This window comes from Mauremys reevesii, linkage group 10 (genome assembly GCF_016161935.1).
Source record: "Mauremys reevesii isolate NIE-2019 linkage group 10, ASM1616193v1, whole genome shotgun sequence".
NCBI classification, from domain to species: domain Eukaryota; kingdom Metazoa; phylum Chordata; order Testudines; family Geoemydidae; genus Mauremys; species Mauremys reevesii.
The window spans coordinates 69,868,525-69,886,411 of record NC_052632.1 but is presented as its reverse complement, the minus strand read 5'-3'; the positions used below and the strand labels follow the sequence as shown (position 1 = coordinate 69,886,411).

The following is a 17,887-nucleotide window of genomic DNA, read 5'->3' as shown; positions in this document are numbered from 1 at the left end:
GAAAAATCGGGACGGGGGTAGCGGGTAATAGGAGCCTATATAAGAAAAAGACCCAAAAATCAGGATTGTCCCTATAAAATCAGGACATCTGGTCATCCTAGTAGAACTAGGACGGCAATGCACACAGCCTTGAAAGGAAAGTGGGAGAAGAATTTTCAAATGCTCTGCAGAAATCCCTCCAAAACAGGAGCTATCCATCTTCAACTAAACTAGGACAGTCTTCATACAACCACCTTCAACTAAACTAGGACAGTCACCACCAATGTGCTCTCTAGAGATGGGAAGGCAAGTAAATCAAAGGGTGAAAAATATAGTGGGGGGGGAATAACCATTGAAGCACAAGGAGAGAACCCCCACTCCATGGTAAATTTGGGAGGGAACAGGGAGAACAAGTAGCCTTTATGTTCTAATTTAGAGTCCCGTGATCTTCTTTTGCCAATTTTCTTTTTTTTTTAAATAGGAGGTAGGATTCTTTATAATTTAAAAAGGTACAGCAGAGCTTTTCTGGCCTGCTAGATATTTACATTTTTCTTTTATCGCCGCTTAACTGAAATTGGAAAAATGTCACTGAATATATAGATCAAATGATTTACATAAAGGTAGTTTAGATGCATTTGACAGAATGAAGAAAACAAAGCTAAGTGTATCTTGGAAAAGACCTGATTACTCTCAGCATGGTGGGGCATCAAGTGGCAGGACGGAGCACCTGGAAATCGAAATCCAGAGTTTTCTTATCCTATCTCGGTTTACAAAAAACTGAACTAGTACCACCTTTTCACTTACCCATTGATAGATGTCCTAGACATAAACAGGCTAAAAACTGAGGACACGAAAGAGTGATAGAGCTGGATAAAGAGCCAGCCTGATTTCTCAATGCTGTTGTTTAAGAAGATCTGTGTTCCCTGGTCAAGGTAACTCTGGACAAAGATAGGCTGAAGGGATTCACACAACTGCTCTGTGTTGCACATGTACCACTACAGAGAAAGAAAGGAACAACATTTTAAAACTTAAGCAATAAAAAACAGTAGTTCAAAAAATAATGAAAATCATATAAGACCAATATCAAGCTGTTCTACAAATAAATTTAGGAAGTCTATAGACTAGTAAATTCAAGATGAATTTAGGTTTGGATTGTAATCAAATGCAGACAGACTAATCTTGAAGAAATAATGCTTTAAAACTGCGTTTTACATAGTACCGTGGACAGCTGTTTCACAAAGTATCTTCTATAAAAACAGCTGAATGATTAGACTCCACTAGTTAACTTCCATTTTCTAACTCAATCACTCAACTCTTCATGGGGCCTCTAACCAAACGGAATTCAGGAATACACCTGCAATACCTTCCCTGGAAAGAAAATAAAGTAGCTAATCTATATTGCAAGCCAACACCCTTCCTCTCTCCACTGACTCTGTATATTATCTTTGAACACTCCTTGAAAAACTGACAGACCACATTTCCTGCTATTCTGGTACCAACAAGTTGGTCCACAAATCTTGCTAAATGACTATTGCTATGCTATACAACTTCTTTCTGACATCACTATTAAAAACACTAAATAGCTTGCATCCGAAGAAGTGGGTAGTCACCCACGAAAGCTCATGCTGCAAAACTTCTGTTAGTCTATAAGGTGCCACAGGATTCTTTGCTGCTTCTACTAAATAGATAGGTAAGTTTTGCCATGCAAAGCAAACATTAGCATCAGCTAAATGGCAGCACTATCCTTTCAGCCTGATGGACAAATGAAATCTGGATAGGAGAGCTCCTTTCATCATGTGCTATTTAACAACAATCATTTCCACACAAACTGAATAAGACATTTCTATTTGCAACCAGGACATTGCTTCTCTGTCTGTTTCAGGAAGGCTCCAATGGCACCTCTGTGACTGCATTCTCAGTTTTTGCCTTCCACTATTAAATTAACATTCACTGATTTATTTCCCCACTACTTCTGCTCATTCTTCTATGCCATTAAATATTTATCACCTACACATCCACTGGCTCTTTACATGTCACCATGCAATTCCATCCTTGCTCTTCACTAACTGTTTTGTATTATTATTTTTGTCCTCCATTCCTATTTGAGTCCTCCAGTGCTATCTTTGCCCTAAACCTTATTTCTCATACTTCCCTGTTAATTATTAAGATGAATGTAGCCAAAAAAATAAAGGCCTGCTAAACCGGTCAGTTGCACAGTCTATGAGCAAAGAAGAACCATTAATAAAAGACCTCAAGACAGCAGTTTACAGGTAGTGCACCACCAAACCCAGGGAACCCTGGGTTTGAATGCTGAACGAAGTCCAACTTTTTGTGCCAGCAGGTACAGGCAGCGCTGTAAGACAGTGCTCTCAGATGTGAAAGTGAACCTCATTTACTGATCACCACCACCACCCAACCAATTAGGATCAGCATTATGTCTGAAGAGAGCACAGTTCAGCCTGATCATGATTCCAGTTGCACAAGCCTAGGGAAAACGGGGAGATGGGAGTGACAGAGGAAGTGGGCAGCATCAGGGAGAGATTAAATAAAGGAGGTGGGCAGAAGAGACTGAAAAGCACAGCTTTGCCCCAGTTCTTTCTTGGGCCCCAATTTCATGGCTCAACCCTGACTGCACAGAAGAACTCCATCCTACAAGAAAGAGGACTCAGTGGGCTGGGAGGGCAGTTATACCACTGGGAGAGCACAAGATGGCACACATTTACAGTTCAAACAATCTACTAATGGAATGGCCAGATATAGAGACTCAACCCCACAACCAAAATTTCCCAAGATTGGGAGAGTTATATAGAAATCCTGAAATTTATGAGAAACAAAATGGACATTTGCTGCAACTACAGCAGAAGTCTCTAAATCCATTTTCCCCTGGCAAACATAAAACTCTACTCTTCTATGGATACAGACCCAAGCTTGAAACTCTTGTCCCTGAGGTGCATTCTAAAAGCTGAAGAGGTTGCTCTTCTGTAACTTGCAGCACCACACTTAAATTCCACACCTCTTAATATGTGGATGTTGTAACAATTTTGCCAAACTCAGAACCTTTACAATACATGGCCACTAGGACACATTGCTCTACACATTGATCCTTTTTGGTCTTGTTTACTTTGATCAGGGTGACCACACCTTTACCTTCCAGCACCCTACTGTATTAACATGAAGGCCTGGTGATAGCCCTTCATCTAGGAACTCTAAAACCTGTGGAATCAGTGACTAAGGGTATGTCTTCACTACCATCCGGATCAGCGGGCAGCGATCGATCCAGCGGGGATCAATTTATCGCATCTAGTCTAGACGCGATACATTGATCCCCGAGCGCTCTCCTGTCGACTCCTGTGCTCCAGCTCAGTGAGAAGCAGAGTCGACAGGGGAGCAGCAGCAGTTAACTCACCGTAGTGAAGACACTGCGGTTAAATAGATCTAAGTACGTCGATTTCAGCTATTCACGTAGCTGAAGTCGTGTAACTTAGATCAATCCCCCCCAGTGTAGACCAGGGCAAAGTTTTGTTCTCTGTGAACAAACCGCTCTTCTGCTAAAAAACTTTTCATTTGGGATGTGCCTATGAATAGATCCAAGAATAAGCAGTTTTCAGATGGAATTTTCCTTTGGTCTCCCTTTTAAAGAAGTTCAAGTCTCTGGGGATAAAGAGCCATCTTCCCGTTAAAAATTACTGCAAACCCTCAGCAAAGCCAATTACTGGTATGAAAATTTTTGTTAAGACCCTCAGAACTGCTGATACACCAAACTGAGATGAGGGAAATTTTCAGAACCTCCTGAGGCATCAACCAATCAGAATTTGTAGGCACATATCAGAGAGTTTCCATCACAAAGCTAGCAAATCTAATTGTTCAGCCTTTCCATGGTCAGGGTTTGCTTTAATACTCTATTTTGGGCAGGGGACAAAAAAAAAAAAAGCACAGTATAACCCCGAGAATGTCCAGAATTAGTTCTGCTGTTCTTATCCATTATGAGCTAAATTTGAGAATGATGCAAGTCTTTCTTACACCTACATCTACCAATTTACCAACATGTCTAAACTGATGTAATTTGCAAACTGAGGAGCTGGAATAAAGTGTAATTCACACCCTCTTGCTAGTGATTTTCTTACTTCACTCTTCTCTTTTGGCCTTTCAGCATGGAAGGTGCAGCCTTTTTACACATGAAAATTAATCTGGAATAAGGGAGGGTGTGAATTAAAAGTGAGTTAATCATTCCACATTAACAAAATGTGTGAATGCTCTTACGCCAGAGTAAGAGTGTCTTTTTTCCAAATTAGTTTAACTCACTTCCAGAGTGGATTAAACTAATTTGGAATAAGGCACTAATTCTGGAATAAGAGAATCCACACATTTCATTAATCAGGCATACCTAATCAGAAATAGCAAATCCTGAAAACCTCCCAATGTAGATAAGCTTTTAGATTCTATTGCCCAAGTCCAAAAGTAATGTGAAAGGGGAATGCAAGTTCCATGGTAAGGAGACACAAACATAAGGTCCCAATCCTGAAATAAAACTGACATGAGCGCAGACTTGTGCCAATGTGGTCCTCTGCAGAAGTCAACATGGCTCTGTGCAGATCTGGTTACAGGAGTGGGGCCTAAGCAAGCAAGCCAGAATGTTTATGTTAGCATAAGAGACATGGGAGTAAATTGCACCAATTGAATTCCCTGTTATTGCTCTGATGTTATATTGTTGGTTGGCTTCTTTATTAATTCCTTAGCGGGGGAAATTGATGGAAATATGGCATGATGAAGATGTCTCACAATAACCTGGGTCATGAAGGTAAAATGAAGGCAAACTTACTAGCAGCAGATGACCTGTAATTAGTCCTACCAGTTTTTATTCAAAGTACAGGTCTATGTCTTTCAAAAGGGACAGTGACAATGACTCAGATATTTTGTGTGTGCGCAGAATAATTTCTGTTGATTTAATTTAATCATTAAAGTTGAGGATACTTTTCCGATCCTGTGCATTATCAAGAAGATTGTTTACTAAGTTCCAATTATTTACATCAGTGCTGCCCCACTGAAAAAAAGGGCATTGCTCCGGTGTCACTGAGGGCCTCATTTGAAGACAGTGTAGTGTAGAAAAGTAATCCGGCATGCAGAATCTTTACTACTGTTGCTAATGCATCAGAAGGAAAGAACCTAGGTTGATTTTCAGAGTTCAGACTGAATCTGCAGGAACGCAATTAGAAAAAGCATCTTTTGATTTGTAAACTGAGCAAATCTGATATGGAAGCCACTGAGAAACAAACATGATACCATTTTTATGAGAAAAAACACACTGTAATATCACTGCACATATTTATGTTTTGCTTACAAGCTCTGATGTGGTGAAATTATAGGATACTGATATGCAGGCCCTGTCTACACTAAAAATATAACCATGTTGGGAAATATAACACAATTAAAGGGGGATTGCAAATTACAGTGTAGAAGGGACTTTATTATTTATGTTATTGTCATGCCTAAGAGCTCTAGTCATGGACCAGGACCCCACTGTATCAGGCGCTGTACAAACAGAACAAAAGAGACAGTTCCTGCCACAAAGATCTCACAAACCATGCCCCAAAGTCTGCTAAAGCCTTGAATTATCCAAACTGCAACTGAACTGTGTCAGGGCAACCATGTTGCAACATAATTCCATAATGTGATTCTATTTGTAGTGTAGATGGGGCCTTACAAGGCTCTTTTTTAAAAGCTGAAATGGGTACTGTAAATGGGGTCTTAAAAAAACCTACATAGGAGCACAAATTGATGAGAATTAGGCAAGTGGCCAGCAGGAAGAGCGGACACTGATACGTTTATTTAAAAACAAAAAACACCCTGTCCTAACACCTAAAATTGTGCAGGTAGCAATGCCATGCAAAAACACATACATATCCTGTCCCACTTCTCCATTTGTTCATTACATTCAGTTGCTGAGAGAGGAACTGTCTCTTAATGTATATTTGCATAGTGTTTAACACAATGAGACTTCTAGGTACTACTGTAATACAAATAATGATACAGGATTTATGTTTCAATATCCTGCTGGCTCACAATAACAGTGCCAGCAAGCAGAGGGGAGCAGACAGCTGCAACCAGGCAAATAGTCCAGCTTCTCAAGTAGTGACTCCGTCAAAACAAAGACCCAGAGCAAAGAGGTGTTTTAGGGTCTTTCCATACAGAAGCAAACTCTACAGTAGTTTCAGAACGGTTCATAAGCTAGGTACAGTTCTAGTAAAATCATGTTTCAAACAGCTCCTTCAAATATGTTTGCAGGTAGCATGGTTCGAAGCTCCACTTCTTATCTACACTAGGCTTTTTTTCTTCAAGTTTTCTGCTGTTGATACCACCAGCGTAGCTCCACTAGTGGTAGAAACAGTGAGAGCTCTATTGTAGACAAATTGTTGGCAGTCAACAGCATTTTAACTCCTATCCCCCCTAAACTTGCCCACAACAAATTAGACGACAGTGGGTTAACACAATCACTGGCTGATCTACTCTGGCACTTTGGTGGTAACAACATGGAAAACTGCAACTAACAGTAAAGAAGGAAAGCCTCATTCTACAATTTTTTTTGGCAAAATTATCTGCTTGTATTATTTTCGCCTTTCTCCTGTCTATAGAAATGTTAGTTTGGGTCATCAAGTTAGGAGATGGAGAGATCTAGTTTACAACTAGACATACATTCACAAGAGACATATCACTGCACATCATAGAACAGGGATCGGCAACCTTTGGCACACGGCTCGCCAGTGTAAGCATCCTGGCGGGCCGGGCCGGCTTCTTTACCTTCCGGGTCCGCAGGTTCAGCCGATCGCGGCTCTTACTGGCTGTGGTTCGCCACTACAGGCCAATGGGAGCTGCGGGAAGCGGCATGGGCCAAGGGATGTGCTGGCCGCGGCTTCCCGCAGCCCCAGTTGGCCTGGCCAGTGGGAGCCGCAATCGGCCGAACCCGGGGACGTGGCAGGTAAACAAACTGGCCTGGCCTGCCAGGGTGCTTACCCTGGCGAACGGAATGCCAAAGGTTGCCGACCCTGTCATAGAATACAACATGGTAGGTCCTTCTTGTAAGTTTTAAGCCTTCTAGCATTATTCTAAAGAAAAAGGGTAGAAGAAAAGACCATGTGAAGTATGGTGCAATAAAATCCATAACTTTCCATTTCAACCAGCTCCTTAAAGGGATCAACCATGGACAGCTTCACAGTATATGAATGCAGCTGACAGTAAACTTTCATATCTATTAATGCAAAGGTCTTAGCAGAGCAGCTACCTTGAAAAATTATCTAACATCTGAACCCAAAAATTCAGAGCTAAGACCAAAGCCTAATATCATCAACGTACAATATAGAATCATTACAGCTCAAATCACCTTTGATCTGTAGGGGAGCAATAAAGCATCAGAAACCAACAATTTTTTTTTTTCATACAAAATAGCCAAAGTCCAAGTTCCTTCCTCCATCCAACTAAGAAGATATTTCAATACTAGTAGAAGACACTGTACATCATTATGCAAGTTTCTAACAAAGCTCTGAAAAAACAACTGAAAGTTGCTTTTTTTAACTGCTTGCACACGAGCAGAAATGTCAGCTGAGTTCCAGCCTGGATCAAGTTTTTGCAAATGATTTATAAACAACTGAAAAATAAGGGTTTGTAATGGAACAATAATAAAACCAGTAACTATAATTACCAAAAGAAACTTTCAAAACTCTCTACTACTATTATTGCCAAAACTTGTCAACAACAAACAAAAACAAAACCCCAAAACACACCTGACTGGTGAGTTAACTACTTTACATAAGAATGAAAAGCCAAACAGTATAATTTAAAAGCAAGGCCATGTCTACATTAGCACTTATGTCGGCAAAACTTTTGTTGTTCAAGGGTACACCGCTAAGCAACGTAAGTTTTGCCAACATAAGCACGCATGCGCACAGCGCTATGTCGGCAGGAGATACTCTCCTGTCAGCATAACACAGCTACACTACTGCTCGTACAGCAACACAGCTGTATCAGTACAGCTGTAAACTTGTAAGTGTAGACATGGCCTTACATTGTACTTAGGACCCCATCATACTTATTCATCCAAGTAGCCCCATGGAAATTAGTCAGCTTTTATTCATCATAATTTCTTTAGGAGGTTCACTAAACACTCAATAAATCCATGCTAAATCCTAAAACCCAGACCGAAGATTAGAGATGGACTGAATGAACTAATGGGTCTTTTCCGTCTACCTGCAAATGACAAATTGTTCCCTATTCTACATGTTCTTGATCTATTGTTGTTTCCAGATTAGTTCTAAACATCTCAAATTACGGAGCTTCCAAAGTCTCCTTTGTTCCACTGTGAGGAAGTTTCCTTTGATACTTAGCCTATATTTTATCCCTCAGTCTCATCCAATCACTCAGACTAGTTATACACTCATGAGTCACATAAAGACCCTGATCCTGCAAAACCTCTGTGTCCACCTCAGTGGAATGGACTTGCAGGAGCAATGCTAAGTAATTAATCTCTCTCTTCTGTGTTTATATCCTTCAAGTACTTATAGACTATATTTCCCCCCAATAAATCAAGATATGTATATTTTACTCAGTTTTTCCTCAATAAGTCAATTCCTTCAGTATCATGATAATTTGTATTTCTCTTTCTTGAACTCCCTCCAGGTTTTCAGTATATTCCAGGTGCAGTCATATCACAGAAGAGCTGGACTGAAAAGGCATAGTCCCTTTTTCTTCCATTAAATGACCAATACATATGGATATGCAGCCCAAAAATTGAATTAAGCTTTCACTGTAGTCATATCATATTGCAAATTCATACCGAGCTTGTTGTCCATCATCAGTCCAAATCTCTCTAAACTTTGTTGCTGCCCAGTTTCTCACTTTCACTATATTTCAGATTATTTTCCCCCAGTTATATTAGTTGGCATTTCTCTGTCTTCGTGCTTACAACCCCACCAAATTTAACACCATCTGCAACTGTCATTAAGGTTCTGTTTACTCCCTTATCTAGATCATCAAGAAGTGAAATAAAGATCCTAACATGAATCACAACCATGAATCACAGAACAGCAAGACTGGAAGGGACCTCGAGAAGTCATCAAGTCCAGTGCCTAGCACGGAGGTAGGACCTCAGGAATCCTTTTGAGACACCTTTCTGCAACTTGAGACTTTATTTATTGTTACTATTTATTTTCAACCTTTGAGCTAATCTTCAATCCATATCTTGCTATCCTAGATCATTTTAATTCACATTTACAACTGTACTCAAGTGCACTGTACAATTTAGTAAAATCCACATATATTGCACTAAAATTTTTCCTCTCTATGCTGCTTTTCTCAACTTACGTACAGTACTAAAATTTCCTAAATATCTTTTACAGAGAGACAAACACAAACTTTCTAATCAATAAAAATCAGCTATCCTTTGTTTCACGCAAGCAGACATATGCCTGGACTCTCTGGTCTGGGTCCTTCTCACTCCACTCCACAAGAGTCTTACTCCTTGCATTCTGTGCCCCACAGATCCTACCCTCGTGCACTTCCCTGTGCTCAGTGCCCCCGTCCCCGTTATACTCTGTGCCCCACCTCTGCCGCCCCCACCAGTGCTCTCACACCCTTCTACTCCCGTTCCGGGGGAGGGGGGGCAGCCTCTAAGGAGCTGGATGGGGGCCCGGGGAAGGAGTCCCCGTGCATGGTGCTTTCAGCAGTTCCCCCCACCCTGTTCCTCGGGAGAGGGGTGCTGCCTCTCGGGGGCCGGATGGGGGCGGGGAACCCCTGCCCCTGGGGGAGGTCGGATGGGGGCGGGGAACCCCTGCCCCTAGGGGGAGGAGGCTGCTGCCTCTCGGGGCTGTACCTGGTGGTTCTCCTTGGTGCCCGGGGCTGGCTGGCTGTGGCTGCCCATCATATTCATGTAGAGGGACCTGGATAAAGGGCTCCTCAGGTACCTGGCAGGGCCAGACCACATCCTCCTCCTCAGCACCCACAGGGACAGGGTGTAGCAGCCCAGCCAGGCCAGGCACAGTCTCATCGGGGGAAGGTGCGCGGAGTCACCCCCTCCCGCAGCCACCGCCTCCTCTCTCCATGGCGGCGGCGGTAGCGGCGGCGGCGGCAGCACAGATCTCGCCCAGCCCAGCCAGCTCCCCTTCAGGGCCCGCACACACACCGAATGGAACTCAGAAAGCGGGGGCAGCGGAACCGGCCGGACCACATTGCCGGGACACGCCGGGGCCTGGCACGAACCGGCCCCCTCCGTGCCTCTGGACCAATCACAGCGCGGCGTGGGCGCACGGCGGGGCGCTGCTTTCAAACCAGAGCGGAGCACAATGAGGCGGCGACTCCCCCCTTCTTTCCGGTGGGAAGGGCTGCGAGCTCCCGCTTCAGAGACCCACCCCTCCCCCAGAGGGCACATGGCACTTACCTACCGCCCCTCCCCAGCAGACAGAGGGCATGGGTCTCCACCCCACTCAGAAAGGGGGGCATGGATCACTCGACCCCGGACAGATCCGCTTCACTGTCCACTCCTTTTCCCCACTCAGAGGCCATCTCCCCGGAATAGGTGGGAGCATGTGCCACTCACACACAGGCAGACCCACTGCTAAAGGGCATAAGTCACTCAGCCACTCACTACCCTTCCTTTCTCCTCCCCCACCCCAAGCAAGAGACATCTCTCTCCCCCACCCAGACAGATGGGGCCATATCCCCTCCCCCTGTGACCACTTGTTATGGAGTGTGGTGGTAGCTGCAGTGTGTATGTGTTTTTGTACACTCCCTCTACGTCTTTCACAGAGACCCATCCGTCTCTTCTATCCCACAGGCACAGGGGTGCTTCCCCAACCCAAGCAACACCTTGCCCCCTTCCCCAAATGAGATGAGAATCATAGAAGAATAGGGTTGGAAGGGACATCAGGAGGTCATCCAGTCCAGCCCCCTGCTCAAAGCTGGACCAACCCCAACTAAATCATCCCAGTCAAGGCTTTGTCAAACTGTGCCTTAAAAACGTCTAAGGTTGGAGATTCCTTGAATAGAGCTTTCCACATACACAGTTAGGGCTCTGTCCCCTCCTTGGAGCAGGAAAACAAGACATCATCCCCTTCCATCTTTTCGTACATATCCCTGTTGCCATCAACATCTTTAATGCCTACACAGAGCAGACAGACTCTCAATTCTTAAAGTAGCATAAAAAAGACAGATAATATGGAACTGAACTTTATCTCAGAATGACAAAACTGTAAGTCAGCCCTGCCAAGTTTTTTAACCTTTGATGCCAGTGAGTTCAAGAGTTAATCCTTAGACCTTCCAGCTTTATGGTTCTTAAATTATTTTAAACAAAATATACTTACAACTGTACAACCTCTCTCTTGGTTTCCCTAACTTGTCCACTGTTGGTGACAGCGCTTTCTCTGCATCTCCCACCATCTAGAACAGCCTTCCTGTTCTGCTCTGCCTCATCAGCTATTTTACAATCTGATTTTAAGATATCTTTAATCTTTTGCCTATGCTTCTTATTTCTCTCAGTTATTAGTTTTGTAACTGAACACCATAATTTAACCATATAATATCTTTACAACAGTTTTTCTATAGTTTAACATATACAAGCTCTGTATTTTTTATTTCTAAAAATAATTTTGGGACAATGTGTATATGAAATGTGCTACACTTGGTAGAAAGTTGTTCTGTATATAATGTCTGACTGACGGATCCCAAAGAGCTTTATAAACTGAGGCCTGGTCTACACTAGGCGTTTAAATCGGTTTTAGGAGCGTAAAACCGATTTAACGCCAAAACCGTCCACACTAGGAGGCACCTTATATCGATTTTAATGGCTCTTTAAACCGGTTTCTGTACTCCTCCCTAACGAGAGGAGTAACGCTAGTATCGGTATTAACATATCGGATTAGGGTTAGTGTGGACGCTGATCGATGGTATTGGCCTCCGGGAGCTATCCCACAGTGCACCAGTGACCGCTCTGGACCGCAATCTGAACTCAGATGCAGTGGTCAGGTAAACAGGAAAAGCCCCGCGAACTTTTGAATATTTCCTGTTTGCCCAGCGTGGAGCTCCGATCAGCACGGGTGGCGATGCAGTCCGAAATCAAAATAAAAAAAGAGCTCCCGCATGGACCATGCGGATGTGATCGCTGTAAGGGCAGGCAAATCCGTTCTATCAGCGCTCCGTTACAGAAGATGAAATTCAGAATCCTTTTTTAAAAATCTCCAGACAGACGCCATAGTAGGGACTCAGCGCACTGCAGCGTGACAAGCGTAACGGAAAGCCAAAGAATCAAATGGATGCTCATGGACTGGAGGACTGAAGCTATCCCACAGTTCCTGCAGCCTCCGAAAAGTATTTGCATTCTTGGCTGAGCTCCAAATGCTTCTAGGGTCAAACACAGTGTCCGCGGGTCAGGGCATAGCTTGGCAATCTACTCACCCACCCCCACCCACCCCCAGAAGCGAAAGGTAAAACAATCCTCTGACTCTTTTACATGTCACCCTATCTTTACTGAATGCTGCAGATAGACGCGATAGTGCAGCACTCAACACCAACATCCTTGCTCCCCCCCCGCCATGGGCGGCTGATGGTACAAAAAGATGGAAATCCATCCTCATCATCAGCCTCAGCTGATGGTACAAAAGGACTGGTAACCGTCCTCGTCATCAGCCTATTGGCCCTAGTTTTTTCTGGTGGATGGATGGTGCAATATGGCTGGTAACCATCCTCATCATAGCAACAGGGGGCTGAGCTCCATCAGCCCCCACCCTTCATGTGTAAAGAAAAGATTCAGTTGCCCCTGGACTAGCAGTGGGATGCTGGGCTTCTCTCCTACACACTGCTTAATGTCCTGTCTGGACTATCATAGCAGCTGGAGGCTGCCTTCCACTCATTTCTCACTAACAAGTCAGTGTGTCTTATTCCTGCATTCTTTATTAATTCATCACACAAGTGGGGGGACAATGCTACGGTAGCCAAGAAAGGCTGGGGGAAGAACGGAATCAACAGGTGGGGTTGTTACAGGAGCACCCCTTGTGAATAGCATACAGATCATAATTTCTGCAGGCTCTGACACAGAGCAGCTGTGCTCTCTGGTTCTATGATACGGTGGTTCTCTAGTACACTTGCCTATATTAGGCAGCACTGATTCTATTTTTAGATACCAAAAAGGAGGGATTGACTCAGGGAGTCATTCCCAATTTTTGCTTTTGCGCCCCTGACTGATCGGCCAGGGGCACTTATGACAGCAGCAAATGGTACAAAAAGATGGAAGGTGCAATATGGCTAGTAACCAATCTTGGCTTTTGCGCCCCTGGCTGATCGGCCAGGGGCACTAGCAGCAAATGGTACAAAAGGACTGGTAGCCATGATCATCCTCAGTTCCAATTTATGGAAGGGTTTGGATGGTGCAATATGGCTAGTAACCATCTCTGCTGTCATGCAAAAGCAAAAGCATGCTTCTGTGTAGCGCTGCTGAATCGCCTCTGTGAGCGGCATCTAGTACACATACGGTGAGAGTCACAAACGGCAAAACAAGCTCCATGATTGCCATGCTATGGCATCTGCCAGGGCAATCCAGGGGAAAAAGGCACGAAATGCTTGTCTGCCGTTGCTTTCCCAGACGAAGGAGTGACTGACGACATTTACCCAGAACCACCCGCGACAATGATTTTTGCCCCATCAGGCACTGGGATCTCAACCCGGAAGTTCCAAGGGGCGGGGGGGGCTGCGGGAACTATGGGATAGCTAGGGAATAGCTACCCACAGTGCAACGCTCCAGAAATCGATGCTAGCCACGGACCATGGACGCACACCACCGATTTAATGTGCTTAGTATGGCCGCGCTCCACCCGATTTTATAAATTCTGTTTTACAAAACCGGTTTATGCAAATTCGGAATAATCCCGTAGTGTAGACGTACCCTGAACTACACACAGAGAATAATTTTACCTATCAAGACCACTAGGGTGGAATGCAGCAGATATTTAAGAGCATGCAGCAATGCTGCATAACAGATAAGGGACTGTTGTAACCAACTGGTCTTTGGCTTTCTTGACACCACCTTGTTCCAATCTATCCCAATTTTGCTATCAAACTCATTTTCCTCACTAACCATGCTGATCTCATGGCTCCCTTCACTGGCTCTGCATTCCCTTCCACATCACCCTTCTCCTATTTATCCATGCCATCTCTGCCAGTTTTGTCTCCCTTCAAGCCCCCTTTGTTCCTTTCTCCCACGCCTGTAACCTAGCTTGTTCCTTCTTGACTCTTTCTGGTCATAGCTGTGGCCGCTGTTCAGTATATCCTGCTTCTGTTTGATAGCATGGGTTTATTTAATCACCATCCCACAGCTAACACCACTGTTGTTTCAGGGGTATCCAAGGGAATGCCACCAGACCACATTGCCAAAACCCACAAATTTTAACTCATCCAGAGCCCTTACACAGCAGCGCCTGCCCCACCTAGAGCCTGCAACCATCAGGCCCATCCCGCCAAAAGAACGCTTTGTTCTGTTCCCATCTCCCTGCCTTTCTTAAATGAAACCCATCTAGTGGGGGATGGAAAGGCCATTATGAAGTCATAGTAAGTTCCTCAGGAGGTTCTTCAGATTATAACAATTTCAGTATCTTTATCGGCTTGACAAGGTACTCGATACAAGTGTTGCCAACCGGTATCTGTCTACAAAGAGGTTCACATTAATGATGAGGTCTTATTTAGTCAACCTTGCATAGTTGTCCATTTCTGATTTGGTAGAAGGCCATCATTTGTTGGGATGTTACTTCAGGCTATTAGAAAATAATACTTTTTTTGTATTCCACATAGAAGTTTGTCCAATAAAAGGTATTACTTCATCCACCTTGTGCTTCAATATTCTACCCAGGCAATCAGAGCATCAGGGGACAGCTCAGGACTACACCAAGAGTGACAGTATATAAGTAATGTAATTTGACAGCTTTCAATCACACAATTAAACTTTATTTTATCTAGATGTGGGGGCATGGGCCTTCTGAAGTGTGAGCCAGTGCAGATAAAACTGAAAGAAGGGGCAATACCTTATAGCATTAACACAGCTCACAGAATTCCAGTCACATTATTTCTGATAGTGAAAGAGGAACTAGGCAGAATGATAAACCTGCAAATAATTGCAGCTATAACAGAACCTAGAGAATGGAGCACACCTACAGTTCCTGTCATAAAAAAAAAAGCAGAGTCTGAGAATATGTGTTGATTTGATTTGTCTTTAATCAGCTAAAAGAAAAGGATATGTTCTTCCCACACTAGGGGATATAACTGCCAAATTAACATGTGCACATATTTTCCTCACTGCTTAATTCTGCAAGTGGATTTTGGCAGATCCTGCTGCATCCAGATAGTGCTAAACTCATGGAACCTGATTTTGCTCTCAGTTTCACCAGTTTAAATCTGGAGTAATTCCACTGAAATCAATGTAGTGAAACTTATATAAAACCTGTGTAAGTAAATTCAGAATCTAGTCTGCTATATTAATTACTTAATTTAGCTGCTACTGTTTCCAGCATTTATCTTTCAGCATTAGCAGTTCTGAAATCTTCCAGTGCAAAGATGTAAGGATTGCAGGAGGTGGTTGTACATGTGGAAGATATTTTGATTTAGGCCAGTACAAAGCCAGGAGCATAAGAAAAGGTTTTTAAGTGTCCTGAGTAATATATAATCTACAGGACTAATGCTGAACAAGGAAAATTGTGTCCTTGGAAAGAAGCAGACACGTTATTTAGGGCACCACATAGATGAACATAGTTTGAGCCCAGATTCTGAGGAAGACCCCACCCCAATAACCCTTTCCATCATTTCACTTTAGCACCCCCACCCATAGTCAGTGAGTTATATGGGCCCGTGGTGCCTGTGCTCCACCAATACTTAGAAACATGGGCCTGGCTCCACCAATGTTTGGGCTTACTGTGCTTTGGGGGGCCCTGCGCTTCAGGGGGATGCGGGGTCTGGGGTGGCCTGGAGCCAGCATCAGCGAGCGATCCAGCCTCAGCCCGCCCCCGCTCCACCAGCTCTTGGCATTGCTTGGGGGAGGGGGTGGAAGCCAGAAAAAGGTGGGGCGGGTGTGTGGGGGAAGAGGTGGAATGGGGGCAGGGAGAGGGCAAAGCAGGGTCATACTGGGGCTGGGTTGCTCACTGCTGCCAGCCCCAGGTCCTCGGCTAATCCCCCGGGCCACCCTGGACCCCGTGTCCCCCCTGGAGCGTGGGGCCTGGGACAGTTACCCCAGTCCGTCCTATGGACAGGACAGTTCTGCAACGCGTTCTGAGCTCCACCAAAAAATATAAAACCTGGTGCCCATGCACCCACCTTCTTTATCTCCCCATCTACAAATCTCCCCCACCTACACTGGGTGAATCACATCCCAGAGGGGCTCAGACAGGGCAAAACCCTTTCTCATTACTCCACACAATAGGGTCCACAAGGGCCTATCACAGAGGCTCTTGAGAGCTTTGGGTAATGGAGTCCAGGCCTCTGTGTCCTGAAAAGATGACAGTCCTGCACAAAACAAGCTGTGTATGGCTTGTGAAAACATAGGTAAAATTTCCAAAAGAGGAGAAATTCCTCTGTGCTTTACCCTACCATTTAATATCCAACATGCCCTCATCACAGCCGTCCACTACTGCAGCTCACCCACACCAAAATACACCGAGTTCCACCTCAGCTTCTAGGCCTGAAGCTACTAAACAGCTTCACTTTCAGCCTCACCCACCAGTTTAGTGCAAGGGAAGCCAACTTCTGGCTAAGTTTCTGTTGAAGCTACTAGGGCTCCAGTTTACTTTAAGTACATGGCAGAACATACAAATACATACCAGTAACACAATCACCGTGATTTGGGTGAGGTTACACTAACATCCAGCCTCCCTTCCCCACCCACAAAACACATTCACATATTTTAATTCACTAGGAACCTCATCCAGGAGTCCTGACCTCTCAGGATTTGGCAATTTGCTTATGGAACAGAGAATTTTAGCCTCAGTTGTGCAATTGTGACTAAGGTTCTTCTGACTGGTTCCCCCAAGGCAACTCAACTGACATGTTGTGTTTGCTTTTTGATGAATCATCTGCTCTGTGTTGACTATGGCACAGAGATGTCACTCAAGACTTACCCAAGACCATGCAGTGAATCACTGGTTTAGAATAGATTAACATCAATCCAGAGGGACTCCTTGTACTTACTGCCTCTTGTGGCTCCGGTTAAGGTTCAGAATTTTGGGGCTTGATCCTCATCTGCAGCAATTCCTAGCTGCTGTTGCAATGATAAAAATTAATGTGGGAAGTGGTACTTTTTTATATTTTTGGAGGAGATTTGGAGTTATATTTTGTTTCCATTCCCTATCTGAATGCAAGTTCTTCCTGCATACAGAAATCGAAAGTAAACAGGTGCAGTGAATATTCCCATGAAAAAGGCATATTTAAAATGGATTGGTCATCACAGTCCTCTTCAAAAAGGGCACTTGCACGTTACAAAGACAGGCCTTCAGATTAAAGATTCCACCTCTGCTAAATATGAGATCAGGCTTAAGGCCCTCAAATTTGCATCATCATCATCATCTCCCTTTGGTAACAGCTCAAAATATACCTTTATAGTGGGTTGTTACTTTGGAATTCTGTAGGATTTTGTTTTAATAAGGGCTCTTGGGATGGGAGTATGATTTTGTGATTAGAGTGGGGAGGATGTGGAGGGAGAACTCCTAGGTTCTACTTGCAACTATGGGATGGGTCTTGTTAAAGTACAGGAATCTGGGAGTCAGGACTCCTGGGTTCTATTCCTGGGTCTAGGAATACAGTGGGACCCTATTAGGTTAGAGCAAGGACTAGGAGCTGGAATTCCTAGTTTCTGTTCCCAGCTTATACTCTGTCTTGCTGTGTCACCTTGGGCAAG

General features: G+C 44.1%; 2 protein-coding genes across 4 annotated transcripts in view; one reads left to right on the top strand and one right to left on the bottom strand.

Annotated features, from left to right (window-relative positions):
• METTL9 (methyltransferase like 9) overlaps positions 1-10,262 on the bottom strand; it is a 35,174-nt gene extending 24,912 nt beyond the window's left edge. Inside the window, exons 1-2 of the mRNA XM_039491081.1 lie at positions 9,839-10,262; positions 784-974 (exon numbers count right to left, since the gene is read on the bottom strand). Of these exons, the coding sequence (XP_039347015.1) occupies positions 784-974; positions 9,839-10,012 (365 nt within the window). The 5' untranslated portion in view covers positions 10,013-10,262. The remainder of the gene's footprint in view (positions 1-783; positions 975-9,838) is intronic.
• IGSF6 (immunoglobulin superfamily member 6) overlaps positions 1-17,887 on the top strand; it is a 57,388-nt gene that overhangs the window by 26,870 nt on the left and 12,631 nt on the right. For 2 of the 3 annotated variants that reach the window (XR_005585409.1, XR_005585410.1), the window contains exon 7: positions 8,996-9,106. Coding sequence is in view for 1 of the 3 variants with exons in the window: in XM_039491086.1 (XP_039347020.1) it covers positions 8,996-9,010 (15 nt within the window). In the remaining 2 variants the exon portion in view is untranslated. Of the gene's footprint in view, positions 1-8,995; positions 9,376-17,887 lie in introns of those variants that run through there. The other variant, XM_039491086.1, reaches the window with a different exon arrangement.